Source organism: Condylura cristata, unplaced genomic scaffold (genome assembly GCF_000260355.1).
Source record: "Condylura cristata isolate star-nosed mole 26May11 unplaced genomic scaffold, ConCri1.0 scaffold00013, whole genome shotgun sequence".
Classification (NCBI taxonomy): domain Eukaryota; kingdom Metazoa; phylum Chordata; class Mammalia; order Eulipotyphla; family Talpidae; genus Condylura; species Condylura cristata.
Genome location: NW_004567114.1, coordinates 15,753,375 through 15,771,507, shown reverse-complemented (window position 1 = coordinate 15,771,507; position 18,133 = coordinate 15,753,375). Strand labels below are relative to the sequence as shown.

Genomic DNA, 18,133 nt, shown 5'->3' with positions numbered 1-18,133 from the left:
CTTACATCACTTTTCATTCTAGCTGACTGCATGGCTAAGCCTGAAGTCATTCTGCAGAAAAAACTGGCTGTAGACATTTGAAGAATAGCTACAGGTCACTAAAAGTGAGGGCAAAGCTCCCAGCACGGTGCTTTCTTACCAGTTGAGTCAGTGCCAGAAGCCCTGCCACTCATCTGCTCCTCGGCACCAAGAAGCTGCAGGTCTGTGTAGGAGGGGCCCAAGCTCGGACTACTGGTGTCTTCGGAATGTGTGGTCCAGCTGCTCTCGGAGGCCAGAGGGCATCTCCCCACAGAGTCGAAGGAAGGACATGTCCAGCAGGGCACGGTCAACGGTAGGGCTGTGGACAGGACAAAAACCAAAAGTATACACTATAAATAGTTGTACTCTGTTTATCTTTAGTGTCTTACTTTGATGTTGCTCAGTTCCTTACGAAATGTCAACAGTCACACAAGGCCAGGAAGTATGGGAAGGATCACTTAGGATACAGGCGGAGAAGCTAATCGGCTGAGAACCCATGGTCAGTCCATCTTAAGACCAATAGCACAATTCCGGTCTGATGACCCTCAAATTAAAGATCTCATTGGAGAATATAAATGATTTAAAGGGTCTACTAGTAATTCTAAATGTAGAGTTCAGTTTCATTCAATCTGAACTACACATGACTTGCAGAGTCAACTTGACTCTCCTTTTGATTGGCACACCAACAACATCAAGAATATTCACCAATTTGCACCGCAAAATTGGAGCTAGAATGGGTTAAGGCACAAGCAACCTTAAGAAGCTATATATGTATTTGCATATCAATGGATATACCTGTTTGCTTTAGTTTGATTGCAATGGGTTCTTCTGCAGACACACAGAAATGGAGACTTACCAGGGTGGCTGATACTTAATGCAAGGAAAAATACCTGTTAAGGAGCAAATGAATAAAAGCATGGACTTGACTTTATCTCTTCATCTTAGAGCAATAAACTCAGCTTTTCAAATCCACTTTAAAAAGTTTTTTTTTTTAACCAAGTTGACTAATGTCCCCAATTTGTCTGTAGTTAATTGCCTACCACATGGTTTCTCCATGGTGTTACAAAAGAATCTAATTGCAATCTAAATGCAAGTAATGAAAACAAGTGCTGAAAAGACTGTGGACAGGGAAGGAAGAAGAAGAAAGGAATTAACATTTACTGGGTACCCACGCCATGTCAGACACCTTTACAAGTGTTACCTCATTTCACCCATCAATCCTGAGGGGACAGGCTGTGGTTTCTCAGGATTTTACGGGGGAGGGGGGAAGAAATATACTCAGAGAGGTTAAGTAGATAGAAAGTCAGTTCTTCTGACTAGAAAATTAAAACTGTAGAGCTTGGTTGTGAAACTGACAGAAAAAAAAATGAACTTTAAGAAGGAAGAAAGATTAATAGTAAAGTTGGGACATAATATAAATATATAGCTACAGAGAATTTTCATTCAATATTTCCTTAGTCATTTAGAAGACATTTAGGGCTTTTCTGTGGAATGCTCATGGCTCACACTCCCTTTCTATAAAAATGTCACCATCTCAGGGAGGAATTCCTGATTTGTTTCAAAGACATACAGCCCCCCCCCCCATTTTTGCTTTGTTTCCTTTTAGCATGATCACTGACTAATGCACTATAGCTGTCGTGTCTTCCTCTCTAGAATTTGAGCTTCAAGTTCCTTGGAGGGAATTTGAACCATTTTGTACTCTCCTGCACCCCCATTGCTAGAACAGTGCCTGATGTATAATAAACATGCATTGGTTTTAAAAGAAACACCACAAATCATTCAATAGCAGGTTATGTTAAATATAGCTTGTCAAAACTAAACTTTAACTATAAAGGCCCCATATAAACATGGAAAAATAAACAACAACAAAAAACAAAAGGATAGCAAACATGGAAAAGCTAAATCTAGGGCTCTGTTTCCTGAAGTATGTAGACAATACTCTGAACTACTATGGAAATAACATTATGATATTAATTTAATGATAATAACATTTAAAATACATTATAGGGCAAGCAAGAAAGTAAAGAGTTATCAGAGATGTAGTAAAAGCTAGAACCAAAAAATGGTGTAGAGAGGGGAAAACCTGATTTTTATATCCTTAGGACTGTGAATAATCTAAGGAGGTGTCAAAGTTTTGGCTTTCTAAGTCTCTTGTGAAGAAGGCAAAGGGTAAAACCCCAAGAGTTAACCCAGGAAGGGAAATCTAACGGAAGATTCTATAATTAGGAGGTCCCAGCTTCCCTGCCTCACCCAAGGGAGGGGTAAGGTTGAGCAGGGAGGAGAAACTGGAGAGGAGACTGGAGAGGAAGGAAACAGGATGGAGAGTGGGGAGGAGACTTGAGGAGGCCCATGGAGTAGAGACACGTGAGGAAGCTGCAGTTGCTTCTCGGTCCTGGACTGGGTGAAACAGACGTGGGTGAGCGACCTGGGGAATTTCACAGTGGCAACTTTAACTTGGTTTGGATTTTGTTCTTTTCTTCCCAGAGTTGTTTGACTGCTTCTGACCCTTTTCTATGGCTTGCCCACTACAAGGTGCTTTAGACTTGTGGGGACTTTCAGGCCTTGCTTTGGGCCCACCCTGTTGGCTGGACATTTACCCACAAGGGGTTGGGTAACTTTGGTTGCTTGATTTTGACACTATATTCCTTGTCTTTTCTGTACTGCACACTCCTTTCCATTAAAGGTCTTACATGGTTTGTCTTGATGCAGCAGGTGGCAAAACTTATTTAAAGCAGGCAGCTTTCGAGGTTCTGGGGAGCCATCTCCCTGTCCTGTAACAATTTGATGCTCAAGGTCAGATATCCCAAAAGTCTCAGTAAAGGGAAAATTAAGAATTCCCCTTCCCACCCCAAAAAGCTCAGGGTTGCAAAGAAGACTTTGCTTTAACATGGGGTACAAGGGCCATTACTCTTCTTCCTTCCCTTTCTCCATTACTAAAAATGGGGATATGTCAATCCCAAGTGTCCACAAGTAAAAGGGGCTGCAAAATCTTTTACATGTGTCTAATGTGAGATGAAACTCGGGTCACTTTTGAAACTGGCTTGGGATTATTGCATAAAGTTGAAGATAAACACACCCAACAGCACAGCAGTTCCTCCCCTGACATTTTCATATGAGAGCCACTTATGCTTGCTTTAAATGACCATACCCTCCCCTTCCCACCCCCACCCCCACCCCAAACCCGCAAAATAGAAGTCTTGGAGAAGCATGCTCTCAACTGACAAAATTAGGGCCAACCTAAATATACATCTGTAACAAAATGGAAAAATGCCTCGTGTCACACATGGTGATAAAAGCTAAAGAGCTGTTGCTACAGATAATGACAATGGGAAAATCCCATGAATAGCGTGTTAAAAGTGCAGATAATGGCCCTCCCTGGTGACACAGCACTAAGAAGCTAAAGCCACTTCAGCATGAGTTCAATCCCTGCCCCGGAGGTGATCCACATGGCGTGGCAGACCTCTCCTGACCTGCCCACTGCTTCCCTCAGCCTGTTCTGCTCCCCACTCTGTCTCTGGTGAATCCACTCACCATCCCTGCACCTCTGGCCTGTACCCCAGCTCTGTATGCATAAATAAATAAACAAAAATAATAAAATTTTAAAAAGTGCAGATCAAAACATATATCTACAGTATTATTCTATTTGTACCAGGTGCAAAAGTAGGTAAAATTAATGTATATCATTCTCAAAACATGTGTAGGAGTAAAACTGTTGAGTAATGTCATCAAACCCTGAAGGTGGGTGATGCAGGAGGGAGGAAAAGGGACATCTAGGAGGAGGAGGACATTACCTGTCGGTAAACATGGGGGCCTCTGGCTGATGACAATATTCTATTGATTAAACTGGGTCATGGATTGTATTACTGTTCTTTATAACAGTGTACATCTTTAAATGTTCCTTTGTATTTATTCAATAGATAATACATTTTATTAAAAGCACATGTCAGAAGACTCCCTTTACGCAGAAAGCAAGCCATTTAGATTATTTCTATTTTCACATTGGCTTCACTCTTTACATTTTTGGATAAAACTTTCATGCTTCCCTTGAAGGAGAAACTAAGAATAATGTCACAGGGAGAGGTAGAATCCCTGCATCCCACAAAATGTTCTTACTGGGTCTAATGCACTTTATTTATTTATCAGCTTAGAAGTTTTAAATGAATCATCTTATTTAGGTTCTGAATTAAATGTCCTCAGGCCACAAGGATTAGTTGATCTGTGTAAGTGGAAATATGGAGCCAGGAGCTGCCGGGTCTCGGGTGGGAGGGAGTGCGGGGAGCAGACCTGAGAGCTAAGCCAGCTGTCACAGGCTGCTGTAATCAAGGTGCTTCAGAACCACAACCATCCAGAAAGGACTAGAGAATAAAGGAAAAAAGAAACCTGCCTCCTGTGAAGCTATGTACACGGATTCTAGATCCATACTGCCTGGTTCACATCCTTGATCCAGCCCTGCAGCCCGGGGCAAGCAAGTGACCTAATCCACCTGCTTTGTGTTTTCTCCTGTAAAATGAGGCTAAGAGTAGTACCCAGTTCATAAAGGGATTAGGTTAATCCTGGCATAGGACTTGGAAAAATGATGAGTACAAAAAGTATTGAAAGGGGTTAGGTGAAAGATGTTAATTCCTGACACATTATTATGTCTAATACATCTACTTGAAATCTCCACTTAGATCTCTGGATTTCTACATCTGAAACTAAGTTCCTATTATCCCTTCCACACAGGCATTGCATCTCTTAGGTGCTCAGAGAAACCTTTGAGTCAGCAGTTCTTCCATATTTGGTTCCATCATGTCTTCTCTGGACTCCAATTACTTCCCTCAGACTCCTGCTACTGTAATCGAAGAACCCACTCCGTCCTCTGGCACTTGGCCCCAGAGCGCTGCTTGCAAGCTGTGCAAGCGGCAGCCAGTGGTGGGCATTCTACTGCCCACCACCAGCGGCCCCACTGGGGCCCAGGCTGCCAACAGAGGCCAGCAGAGATGGTGGAAGGCAGGCAGCGGTTCCCTCCCAGAGGGAGCTCTGGGGCCCCAGGGGCCAGCTCCAGGCCTGTGGCTCCCTCCAGCTGCAGGCAGTGATTTGGTGCCTGATCGCGGAATGATCAGGAACAAGCTAGGAGCTGCCATGGTCCAGTCGGCCATGGGATTGGAGTTGGTCCAATCAGACTTGTTTGTGTGTGTATGGACGGGGGGCATGTGAGGGTTTTGAATAAGAGTTTACAGGGTGGGAGGGACCCCAGCTCTGGACTCTCACATGACAGCTGGCCTCCCGATTTCTCTCGGGGTTGTTTGCACTCCTGCTCTGACTGAACTGTCTGAGGCTCACGCTCGGACTCAGACATGCTCAGGTCCTGGACACTCAGACTTGCTCTGGCTGAACTGCCACTAGCACCCTACACTCTGGGCCTGCTCTCCAGCTGCGCTCCTGCTCTTGCTCTTGCATGGGCCTGCTTGGGACACTCTGAACTGGCCCTTGCTCCTGAAGGCAGTGAGAGCTGTAAAGCTTTACAGAGGACAGGGCCACTGCTGCCTGCCTCTGACAGAGCCTGCCCCACCAGAAAAATGCTCCCACTTCCTTTATTTACCCTCTAGGCTTAACAACCTAGAACTTTACATTCCAAGGAAAAAAACCACACTGAGAAAACAGCACCAGAATTGCTGACCTCCAGGTGATAGCAAGTGGGAACCAACTTAAGTGTCCCCCCAGTTCTCCACAAGGATTCTCCAAGGATATGTTTATCTCCTCTTCTTCCGAATTCACTCCACCCCAATCTCACACCATGCCTTGGCTTCACCTCAGGTATTCAACATTTGCAGTTCCTTCTACCTAAAAGTGAAACAGAGTGGTCCCCAGGGAAAGGGGAGGTTCTAGGCTCCTTGCCCGCTCCAAGGGATGGTAGAGCTGGGCAGAGAGGAGAATCTGGAGAGGAGATTGAAGATGGGAAGGAAGCAGGATGGAGCCAGAAGGAGCTCTGAGGGAGGCACATGGAGCATGGACATGTGAAGAAGCTGCAGTTGCTTCTTGGCCTTGGACTGTTTGAAACAGATGTGGGTGAGAGACTCATGGGAGGTCAACAATGGCAGCTTTGGTTTTGATTTTATTCTTGTCCTTCCAGATATTCCAGGCCCCTCCTGCCCATTTCCTAGGGGACCCACCAAGAAGTGCTTTATACTTGTGGCAGGTTTTGGGCCTCAGTGACCCTGCTTTGGGCCGACCCTGTTTGGCTGGACATTTACCCACGAGGGGATGGGTCAGTTTAGGTGACTGATTTGGAAACTTCATTCTTCTCTTTGTTGCACACTAATGGTATTAAAGTTTCCTTTCCACTGAAGGTCTTACACATATGTCTTGTCTTGATGCGGCATGGCAAAACCTATGTAGAATGTGCAGGATTGGGGGGGGTTCTGAAGTGTCCCTCTCCCTGCCCTGTAACAGAAGGCTCCTTCCTCAATTTCTGCAAAGATATTTCCTCCCTCAAAATTTACCAAGTGACTCTCTGACCTTTAGCGAAATTTCACATCATCTCACCCTCTTCCCTTTCACTGACTCATTTTCTTGCCTTCCCAGTTACCCTATTATCTAGCACTTGTGTTGTTTCTAGTCCTTCGTCCTGTGCTCTCTGGACTAAGAACATCCACCTTGAATACCGACTAGTGCGTGTCGGGGGAGGAGTCTGAAAGTTCCATTGCCTGTATGAACTTACAGGTGTCAGCTAAAACAACTGCTAGAACAAATCTCGTTATCTTTTGGGGCCCTGAAGTGATTAAGGTTTTAAATAGTTATATACACTTGCATGTCTCACCCTTTACATACATTTTAACACGTCTTACTACGTCTTACTGCTGATTTGTCTAACATTATAAGTATGCCCAAATAAGAATACAAGCCGGTGTTAACTTCATTCTTTGTAATCATGCCAGTGGCTTTCCAGGATGGACTCAGAGGAACTCTTGCTCACTGCAGAGGGCTCCCCTGGAAACAGACTGCCCTAGTGTTAGGGAATCTTGGCTTGGGGAGAACAGGAACCAGCTGATGCAGTGAAACAGGACAGGTCTCTCTTTCTGCCCCACCAGATAAGCCTCCCTATCTCTTGCATTTAACAGGTCTGCTGTCTTTTTACATTCTAAGGAAAAGGAAGGACATCCCTAAGAAGATAATAAGGAAGTTAAACATCAGGTGTTAACAAAGCAAGCTGGTGCCTACCTGAAATCGCCAGATGCCTGCATCAAAAAGACTTACCTACCCTTCCTATCTCCCCTTTGCAGATCCTCACTGTCTCCTTTTTTTTTTTTTAACTCCTTTGTATAAATAAATACCCCTGCACTCTGCCAAAGAGCAGGATGGTAGTCTTTCAGCATCTCCTGCCCTGCTCAGTTTGCTGACAAATTAAAATATTTTCTCCTGAAACTCTGCTTCTTTTCATTAGCTGAGGGAAACTGAGGCTGGTGTTTGGTATCACAATTGCACTCCTAGCACCTAAATATATTTTACATGAATGAGTTAATTAATACATGCAGTAAATAGCTTGTGTTTTGAGTCCCATACTGAGGGTGGGATTGGTTACAAGACTTCTGAGTGAGTGAGAACATTCTCAGGAAGGGAATCCTGGGGTTTTCATCAAATTTTTAATGACCCCTTTCAGAAAACTAGAAAAAAAAAAAAACATTTTCCAGAAGACCCCCCCCATCCATCCACTATGTCATAACAGTGAAATACAACAAAAATATAATGAGTAGTTTCAAGTGTGTTTTTTAAGCTAGTGTATAGAAAAAAATAAATGTGTGTATGAGTATATCTGTAAATATGTAAGTATATATCTTATTTGTGTATAGTCATGTTATATCTTGTATACATTCGTGTAAGTATGTGATATGTGTATGCTTATATGTGTATCTCTGTGGTATATTCTTTGTGCGTCTAACAATGCGAAGTCCAAAGCCGATACTAAGAAATGGAGCAGAATAGAGGAGGATAATCTGGTTCCTTGTCTATTTTGTTAACAACTCTTCCTTCACTGCGGAGAACTTCTTTGGTTCAGCTAACAGCTCACTGACCCCATAAAGAGGGAGTCACTTAGTCATTCTGCAGTCAACTTCTACACCTTTCATCTTTTCATTCATTAACTGGAACAACTAAGTGAGCACTTACTAAGTTCCATGCACCATATAAATGATCTGGACAAAGTCTCCTTCCACCGGTGGGGAAAAAATGACAAACACACACACACACAAAGTGTGACTTAAATTCAGACAGTGAGAGATGGATTTTAAAGACACTTAAAGCAAGAAAATGCTGGTGGTTGGGAGGTGATGCTTGAGCAGAACTCTGAGTGAAAACATGAGGGAAAATATCCAGGGAAATGCAGAATGGAGAAACACAAATGACCTTCTTGGAAACAGTAGGAAAGGTGGCTTGGAGTAGAGGAGAGCTAGTGGCAGGGTCAGAGAGGGCCTCAGGCTCTGAAGAAGAACAACTCAATGAAAATTCATTTCTGAGGCTATCACTAAGATGAATTCCAGAAAGGTCACTAGTTACAGTTAAAAAAACAGAAAAGAACAAGTTAAGGTATTAAAAGAAGATTAAAAACCTCCTCAGGGATGGCCCTCCCTGGTGGCGCAGCAGGTTAAAGCACAGCACTGAGAATCTAAAGCCGCTTCTGCATGAGTTCAATTCCCAACTGCCCTGGAGGTGATCACATGGTGTGGCAGAGCTCTCCTGATCTACCCACTGCTCCCCTCAGCGGTGTACTTCATCGATCTACCTGTTCTTTTCCCCACTCTGTATCTGGTGAAGCCTCTCACCACCCCTGAGCCTGTGGCCTGTACCCCAGTTCTGTATGCACAAATAAATAAAATCTTAAAAAAAAAAAAAAAACCTCAGGGAAATACATATGCATGCCAAATGCAATGGACCTTGTCTATATATTCACCAAAGGGTTAGGGCCCTACCACACCCCATCATCACTCATCTCTAGCAACCAGAATGAAAAACATAATAGAAATTAACTGCTGGGCTAGTCTTGTCCAATATCAAGTCTCTGAGTTGCCATTGCTGCCTTCCTCTTAAGTGGCTGACATCATCCCTGGTCCTCCCCCAAACAAGTGGCTCTTTCTCTGGTCCCAGATAATTAGCTTCCCCAGACACAATGGGTAGGCCTGAGCCCATGCTTTTAGGGAAGATGTTTGAAGCACAAGTGAATACTCAAGTCTTGCCTTGGCTTTGGGACAAATGTTCCGGAAATGAAAGTTTTTTTTAATGCTTGCAATTATGCATATCCTGCAGTATCTGCATAATGGGTCCAATTCAGCTTTGGCCTTGTCACAAAATTCCCATGTCCATGAAGGAAGGTCAGCACATGAGTGAACAGGATAATAGTGCTGATAATAATTATGCTGGTATCAGTGCCTTCGTTTTTTAATTTTTGGAATAAACTTTGTTTCTCAATCAATATTTTTGTATGCATTTGTTAACATGCTTTATGAACACACACACATAAACTGCACTTACATGAAATCAGCTTTTACTGTGAGAGGATACTTAAGAAAAAGATTTTAGGAGGTAGATAAGTTTAGTGATATGTTCCTCCTGGTACATGGTAGAATTTTAAAGTCAGATGAGAGAAAATGCTAATCTAGGAAGCCTTTCTTTAACTAGGGATACTCAGAAACATTATTGTGAAGAAACTCTACCTACTCATTTTAAAAAAGTATTTCTTTTAAAAATGATACAAAGATTCAATTATGATTTGAACAAAATTTTGGTAAAGATTTTGGTTTTGCACATGATATAGCAGAATATTCATCCATTGAGTTCAGTATTCAGCAAACAAGTTTTCAATTAAATTTCTTCACATTTTAGGGCCCTCCCTGGTGGCGCAGAGGGTTAAAGCACAGCACAAAGAAGCTTAAGCCACTTCCGCATGAGTTCAATCCCCGCCTACCCCAGAGGAGATCCACATGGCTAGGCAGACCTCTCCTGACCTGCCTGCTGCTCCCCTCAGCAGTGTACTTCATCAATCTGCCTGTTCTGTACCCCACTCTGTCTCTGGTGAATCCTCTCACCCTCCGCATCTCTGGCCTGTACCCCAGTTCTGTACGAATAAATAAATAAATCTTAAAAAAAAAAATTTCTTCACATTTTATTTTACAGTGTGACCTTGATCAATAGTATAGCATTGAAGGACAAGCCTCCAATGTGTGCCCAGGACAAAGAGGGGTCACTCTGGCAGGTAGGTTATTTAGAGAAAATGTAAACTGAGACCTACTGGTTCAAAAGAAATTTTTACTTCTCCCTTAACTACCTAGGAGAATAAAATCTGCGGGTATTAATCAGAATCAGGATTTTGACTAGAAATAACCTATTGGAGAAACCTATCCACGTGGTAGGGCAAGCCTATAATTATAGAACATCTGGTCTTTGTCATGAGTCACCCTCTCCTCATCATGCGGTCTCCCTCCTTCATTTTTGAAGCCCCAGACTTATCCTCATTCCTTAGCTCCCATGAATACCTTTGATTTTTGTTTTTAAAGATTTATTCACCCATACAAGAACTGGGGTACAGGCCAGAGGTGTGGATAGTGAGAGGATTCGCCAGAGACAGAGTAGGGAGCAGAAGAGGTGGATTTTCTAAGTACACCGCTGAGGGAGCAGCAGGAGAGACAGAAGCAGTCTGGCTGGGGATCAAACTCATGCTGCAGTGGTGGTGGATAACTCCACAGTGCTGTTCTTTAGCCCCAAGTGCCACTAGGGAGGCCCCAGATACCCTTGTTATGTCCTATTTACTTTAGAAGTTACATCCATGTCAACTATCCATGCATATATAGTTTTTTTCTTTTCTTGTATTAGTCTGATGTTCATTTGATTGCTCCACCACCCTGAGACAAATACAGTGGGGTAGGAAGAAATCTCCTCTCTGCCCCTGGAGCATCTTCAGACTGGAGATGTAAACAATATTCTTGTGGCAAAATCAAGTCTTATGTTTAAGTGTTGCATAACTAAAATTCTACTAAAAATCTTTCCACAGAGAGTATTTGTCAACCTGATTTGAGTCAAAGTAGTCTTGTCTAGTCAGAGATAATGACTCCACATTTGGCCTCCACTGACATTCAGGGGTTTCAATGGGGGAAAACACATTTTAGAAACAATGCAAGGGACCCCGATTTCATATCCACTCATTTTCCTAGAATGGGGGCCTAGGGAAGCATTTCCCACACTATGGGTTCTTCTTAAGTTGTAGAGATGAACAGATAAACATCAAACAGATAAGTAGGAGAAAAGGTCAAAGCTTAGTAGCAAATATATGGAGATTTTACAGTGTAATCAATTCTAAAGCCCAGTGGAATAGGCCTGGGATATAGAGAGAGTATCAAGGAGGTAGGTGGAACACTGTACAGGTTAGGTAAGAAGGGGTCACCTCACTCTTTATCTGAAAATAAAGACAAAATACTAGAGGGGGATTATTCTATGATAAAGCTACAACAGGATGGGACCCCTGTCTCTATGTACATTTTTCTAGGTCACAAGGTAAAAAGCAGTGATTTCTTCTATTAGGAAAAGGGCAGAGGTTTAGCAAACCACCATCTCTTCTTTGATGAGGTAAGGGCAAAGAACTTAGGAGAGAACAAAACCTTCTCTTCAGTCTCAAAGGATTTCACTGCTCCTCATTCAAAATACTCTGCCATGTTGAGAAGGCCAGGCCTGAGAATCTTGGGTGGTTTGATTTGGGCATTCTTCTTATTATCCACAGGTCTACAGAGTAGATGCCAGTTCTCCTTCCTACGTCTGTGGTTATAAAAAGGCTTTGCCACGCCACTGTTACTATTCACATTTTTTCTGAGTGAGATCATGCATCTCCAATCCTAATGACACTTCAAATCCTATCCTAGTTGAAGTTCAAAAGAAAGTTGCTCCCTGCATGGCTTAAGCATTTCTAGAGTTGTTTTCCCCACTATCTGTTGCTCCTGGTTATTCAGTCACCCTTGGTAAGCCTCTGGGCATAATAAAAAAAATAAATAGCGAGGTCACCAGGGTGAGGACGACTCTTCTGGCTCCACTAAGTTCCTTAATGCAGCTTCTAGCATTTAAATGCCACCAAAATAAGAGATTTACGGCTAATGACAGTCTCTTTGTCCTAACTCCACTGTGCCTACAGCTTCCTTGCATTTTAATTAAGGCAATAGGGCATTCCCATTGCAGGCTGAAATCCAGTGCTCCCATGGCTTTTTTCTTAGGTGGCAAAGCTTGAAAGAGAAGTTCTTTGGGTTTTTGCTCTTCTGTCAGAAAATCTATGAAGAGTGGAAGAATGGGGGCTGGGAGAACAGAAAGCAGTATCCCAACATTTCTCCACCTAGATTCTCTGTGTGTGCATCCACACATGTTCCAGCCTTTCTTTCCAACTTGTCTTTGCAAGCCAGGATGTTAAGTATGGAAAAGCTGGCTTAAGTAAGGCTCCGTTTCTTGCTCCCAGAAATTCAAAGAGGACTAGTTCTAAATAGTTCCACTTATCCCCCTTCTTGTCCTCTCACTATTTCTCTTAGACAAAGATCATGATTTTCTCATGAAAGAATATTTATAGAGAGGCACATGGGATAGTTCAAAATATGCATTTTTCTTTTTCTCCTGATGCAGAGATATGTGATCAGAAAGAGATGAGCACTTAATAGAATCAAAAGGGACATGGGAATAAAATGGGAAGAAACAGAGTTTGCAGCTACATTCTAGGAAAGAATTAGTTTGTTCTGATGAAAAGTGATGGGGAAGGCTGAAGTCAAGTATCAGTTTCCATGGAAACTTTCTTTTCTGGCTTATTTAACTTCACATCCTGCAGACATGGTGTACAGACTTTATAACATTTACAGAAGGCTGTACACTTTGGAGGTGAAGTGGCTGGCACAGAACATGTCTTAATAAATGGCCTGCACTAATACCTAGCCCAGACTGGCTCACTCAGCCTTATGCAAATGATTTCATTTTAAAATGTTGGATACTTGCTATATTAACTAACTGCGGTGGCCGAACAATTTACCAAAATCTCAGTGGTCTAAAACAACAAAAATTTATTTTTTCACAATTCTGGGAACCAGGAATCTGAAATCAGAATGACTGGGCAGAAACGGAAACACCAGCATTTGTTCCTCCACGGTTGCAGACAGGAATTTGCTTCTCATGCCTTCCAGCTTTCAACACCTGCCGGCATCCCATGGCCTCCCCAGTCCATCTTCAAGGCCAGTATCTGCGAATCCCTCTATGTTCAATCTTCAGGTTGCTTCTCTCTGGAGGCAACATCTCCCTCTACCTTTCTTTCCTAAACAAACGTACTTACGGCCCCACCCAGATAATCTGGGACTATTCCACTACTCAAGCTCTTTAATTTAATCCTATCTCAAGGCTACCTCCACATACATGTCCAGCTCCCAGGGTGTAGGACCTGCTGTCTTTAAAGGCCTTTCCTCAGCCTACTGCACCAGGAGAAGATAGTAAAACCAAAAGAGAGAGAGGCACAGTGACTGCAAGAAGATGGACTATCTTTCCAGAGGACTCTTGCTGCAGACACCTTGTTTTGTTATGCCTACTTTTACGCATGTGATATTGTTGACAAAGTGGAATCTAAACCTGATTATTCAAATTAAAACCTAAATTGGGGCCTGGCTACATGATCCATGCCAAGTAGGTCGAAGACTACTTTCTCCTGCTTATTACCTGGCCTTACCTCTATCTCTCTTCTGAAACCTACAGAGAAGCCTATGTAGGCAAAGTGAACTCAGGCAGAAGGAATACACCTTGCAGGCTTATACTTGGTAAGTTCACTGATGGGTCAGGAGGGATTTTCGTCACAGACTGGGGATTGGACCCTTGGATATACTGCCCTTGTTTCACCACTCTGCCACTCTGCATTGTCCTCTGGCTCCTGGACCTCTTTGTGAGAATTGTTTTGTCCCATTCCTGTGACCCACCACAAGGAAGAAAGACGGGAGGCAGAAAGGCTAAGCAAGTAGAGATTATTGCTCCCAGGCAGCATCTGAGATGGAGCTCCCTGGGGTGGGACCTGCAGCTACTGCCAGTGCTGTAGGGGAAAGTATCTCTTATATAGGCTTTAGGTTCAGGTTCTAGAAAGCTGACATGGCGCTGTACACCTGGATGTGAGGTCTGGTCCCAGTCATTGTGCTATTGCCCATATGTTCTCACAGGTAGCCATTGTGTTACTGCCCATATCTGGTCACACTCAACAAGAAGCACTGTGGAAGTGGGGCTGGCCCTACATATAGCTTATTCCTGCTTTTTTTAAAAAAAGGTTTATTTATTTATACATATAAGAACTGAGGTACATGGCCCTCCCTGGTGGCGCAGCGGGTTAAAGCACAGTACTGAGAATCTGAAGCCACCTCCGCATGAGTTCGATTCCCGCCTGCCGCCTGCCCCGGAGGAGACCACATGGCGAGCCAGACCTCTCCTGACCCGCCCGCTGCTCCCCTCAGCAGTGTACTTCGTAGATCTGCCTGTTCTGCTCCCCACTCTGTCTCTGGTGAAGCCTCTCACCGCCCCTGAGCCTCTGGCCTGTACCCCAGTTCTGTATGCACAAATAAATAAATAAATCTTTAAAAAAAAAAATAAAAAAAGAACTGAGGTACAGGCCAGAGATGCAGGGGTGAGAGGATTCACCAGAGACAGAGTGAGGAGCAGAAAAGGCGAATTGAAATGCACTGATGAGGGGAGCAATGGGCAAGACAGGAGAGGTCTGCTGCACCATGTGGGTCACCTCCCTGGCTGGATAGAACTCGTGTGGCAGTTACTGAAGAGAGCTTCATAGTGCTGCACTTTAACCCCTGGCTAACAGGGAGGCTCTATCCCTGCTTCCTGACTATACCTCAGGCCTCAAGTCTGTTTTCACTTAGAGAAGCAGATGAAGCAGTCTTCATGTCAACAGATGCTTTCACACATTTGAAAGTATTATTTCTTGATTAGTTCTCTATTAATATTAATAATCCCCATATCTTTAGTATAATGAGGGTTAGAACTAAGGTGAGAAAAGTGAGGTACTTATCTCAGGTAAATATTTAAGGAAGTGCCAAAAAGCTCAGTAATTAAATAACATTTAAAATGCAATATTGAAAAATCATCAAATCAGCAGCAAACTATGGCCCACTGGTTAACCACCTATTTTTGTAAATTAAAATTTTATTGGAACTAGGGCCTGGATTAAGGTGAGGTGGCATCTGGCAGTCACACAACTGTTAGTTGGAGCTTTTATTTTTGATGCTGATATTTTATTCAGCAAGGATTATTTTTGTGTTACTTTGATTTTTATAAATCATTTTAAAAGGATTTTTTTAAACACCAAAACCACTTAAACTCAATTTTAAAAATTTATTTATATACCCAATTAGTAACAGACAATATTAAAAGTTGTACTTAAAAATCAAGATTTAATCAAATTAATCATTTTACTACTTCATTGCTATCAATATGTGGTGGCCAGAGTTGTACTCATCATTACTTTTGTACCAACAATGCAAATACCAATATAAAGAAAATGGGCAAATATCATTTTACTATTAGGAAAATCATTTTGACCCTACAGGCCAGTTGAGAGAGTTCTAGAAAAACCTAAAATCCACAGTCCACACTGGGAGAACTACTGCATTAAATAATATTGTTTAATAATATATCTGGACCATAGTCAATAACAAGTCAAGAGCCCCAGTCAGATGGGGAAACATGGTTATGAAAAAATCCCACACGAGCTTTGCAAAAATTAGCGCTGAAGCTTTGGAGCACATTGGCTTGCCTGTCACATACACAATTATGTTAACCAGAAGAGAAGGGGATGGGAGTAAATCTGGTAAAGGAGATCAACTGAATGGTAAAGAAACTAGACTTTTGTGGTGAACATAAAATAGCATATACAGATGTTGTTGTAAAAGTCTGCACACCTGCAATCTATACAAAGTTATAAACCAATGTTACTTCAATAAAAAAAATTAAAAATTCAAAAGCACTGAGCACAGTGCTCAACGAAGAAGTATCCAGTAAATACTTATTTACAGCTTATTAAATTATTATTCTGTGACGATTCCCTGCCCAGCACGTAGTAATCTTCCCTCAGGTGTATGAATGCTTTATCAGTCCACACGCTTGCCACTGTTAGGTATTGAATAAAGGCCCCCACTATGGCTTCACCAAGCACCCAGTGTGGCTTCTGGACATTTAAGTGCCACAGAATAAGAGAATTATCATTAACAGCAGTCTCCACTTCTGAAAACGTAAACTCAAGACGTCTGGAACACAAGAATATCCACGTAACTGGTAACCCTACTAGAGAAGCTGGGTGGCCCACACTTTGCAAGACATTCATTTATACCCACAAAGACCTTACAGTGTGGTGCTGAGTAAGTTCCTGAAACATAAAAGAAAAGGCATACTCCCAACAGCCCGGGTACGTGGGTCAAAGGCTGAAGATGGCACAGAATGCATAAATCCTTTCAATTTTTTCTGTTCACAAAAAACAAGTGACTGGATTATGGCCGATGAGAAGTCTGCCTGCTCTCTTTGCTCTTTGAGAACAGGTAAAACAGCCTTCTAGTGGAAAAGTGTCCTTTCTGAGCATGACCCAGAGCCCTCCAGCCCCCCTCCTGTCCTACCTGTTTCTTTGGAAGGTGGTGACATGCTGCTCCAGGGCGTGTCATCTTCAAACTGAACCCAGTTGCTGATGGCAGAGGCCAGGTCAGGTGGGGCCTGCTCAGGGCTCTGGGGAGGGGAGGCAGCTTCAGAGATGAGGCCCATCTTCTCAGAGGAGTCATCCTGCTCTGATGGGGAGAGGTCCTGAGCGCCTCCATCCGCCAGGTGGCTGTCCCCGCAGGAGCTCTCGGACTGGTCTGAGGAAGACGACAGGCCTGGGAGAGGCTCTTCAGTGCCCCCTGAAACAGACACCAAACACCACCATCACATCATGTGATAAGCCACTCTTTGCAACTGTCTGGTAGAGGCAAGGGCTGACCACAGGAAATCATTATTACTTGGGTGAGGATGAAGAGAGAGCCATACCCGCCTGTAGCTCTATGCTAAGTAATCTATACAAACCTTAACGTCAGTGTATCCATCATCAGTATCCAGGCAGCTGAAACTGGGAGTCGTATTCACTAATTATGTGTGTGTGTGTGTTCATTATTCTTATCTCAGCAGCTACTTCAGCTGTTGGAGGTCACAAACAAAAATACCTGGAAGTCAAGCGGGAACTACAACTGAGGTGACTGGGATAGGCACAAGGCAATGAGGACTGGTGGGACCCTAGTTAATCAGGAGAATTTGTGTCTGGACTGAAGGCATTCAAATTCAGACTTTTGGCTACGCAGCCCAAAGTGCACACACCTGCAGGCCAGCACATGCAAGCTCTGCACTAATGATGGGCAGGATGTGGCACAGGGACTCCTCTCTAACTTCTCTTCTCCTCCTCTAACATCTCACTGTGGAAAGGAAAGCACATCTTACCCTCGGAAGGGCCAGGGGAAAGTGGCTCTTCATTGAAAGAGACCCACTCTGACTGGTGGGTTGCAATCACACGGTCCAAGGACGTCATGCTAGGGAGGCACTGGTCATCTTCACACTGCTGACCTCAGGAAGACCCCAGAGTAATGTCTGGAGTGGTGGGGGTATGGAAGCACAGTGAACGTGGGCCTCCTTCTGTTAGGGGGAGCTTGCAGAGGGCTAACAAGAAAATTAGCTCTTCTTGCCTTCAGTTAGTTTGCCAGGAGGACATCTGTTTAAAAAAAATAATAATGAAAATTAAAAAAGATAATCATTACATTATAGCCAATACATGCAGGCTTTCTACACAGCCTACAAGGAGATCTGGATGGTTTCCAAATTGCCTTGCTTCTTTCTTCCTGTCTTAGATCCACATTCCTAATATAGAAGTATCTGCCACTGCATCTCAGTGCAGATTTCTCCCACTACCTGAAAGTAGAGCACACCTCTTATTTGGTATAGCTTCGTTTGGGAGAGAGGGTGCCGAGAATGCTATTACCATTAATGTGCATGGGGAAAAAATTTAGCATTTCTAGATTCAAAAAATAACCTAAAAAATTCTATCAAATAGGAACAGTCTACTTTCATGGACAGGGGA

The 18,133-nt window shown here is 43.2% G+C and overlaps 1 protein-coding gene across 1 annotated transcript in view; it reads right to left on the bottom strand.

Annotated features, from left to right (window-relative positions):
- The window catches only part of STON2 (stonin 2), a 94,379-nt gene extending 76,762 nt beyond the window's left edge, over positions 1-17,617 (bottom strand). Inside the window, exons 1-4 of the mRNA XM_004681648.2 lie at positions 17,500-17,617; positions 16,653-16,928; positions 6,719-6,727; positions 140-337 (exon numbers count right to left, since the gene is read on the bottom strand). Coding sequence (XP_004681705.2) covers positions 140-337; positions 6,719-6,727; positions 16,653-16,928; positions 17,500-17,587 — 571 coding nt within the window. The 5' untranslated portion in view covers positions 17,588-17,617. The remainder of the gene's footprint in view (positions 1-139; positions 338-6,718; positions 6,728-16,652; positions 16,929-17,499) is intronic.
- Positions 17,618-18,133: the final 516 nt, after the last annotated feature.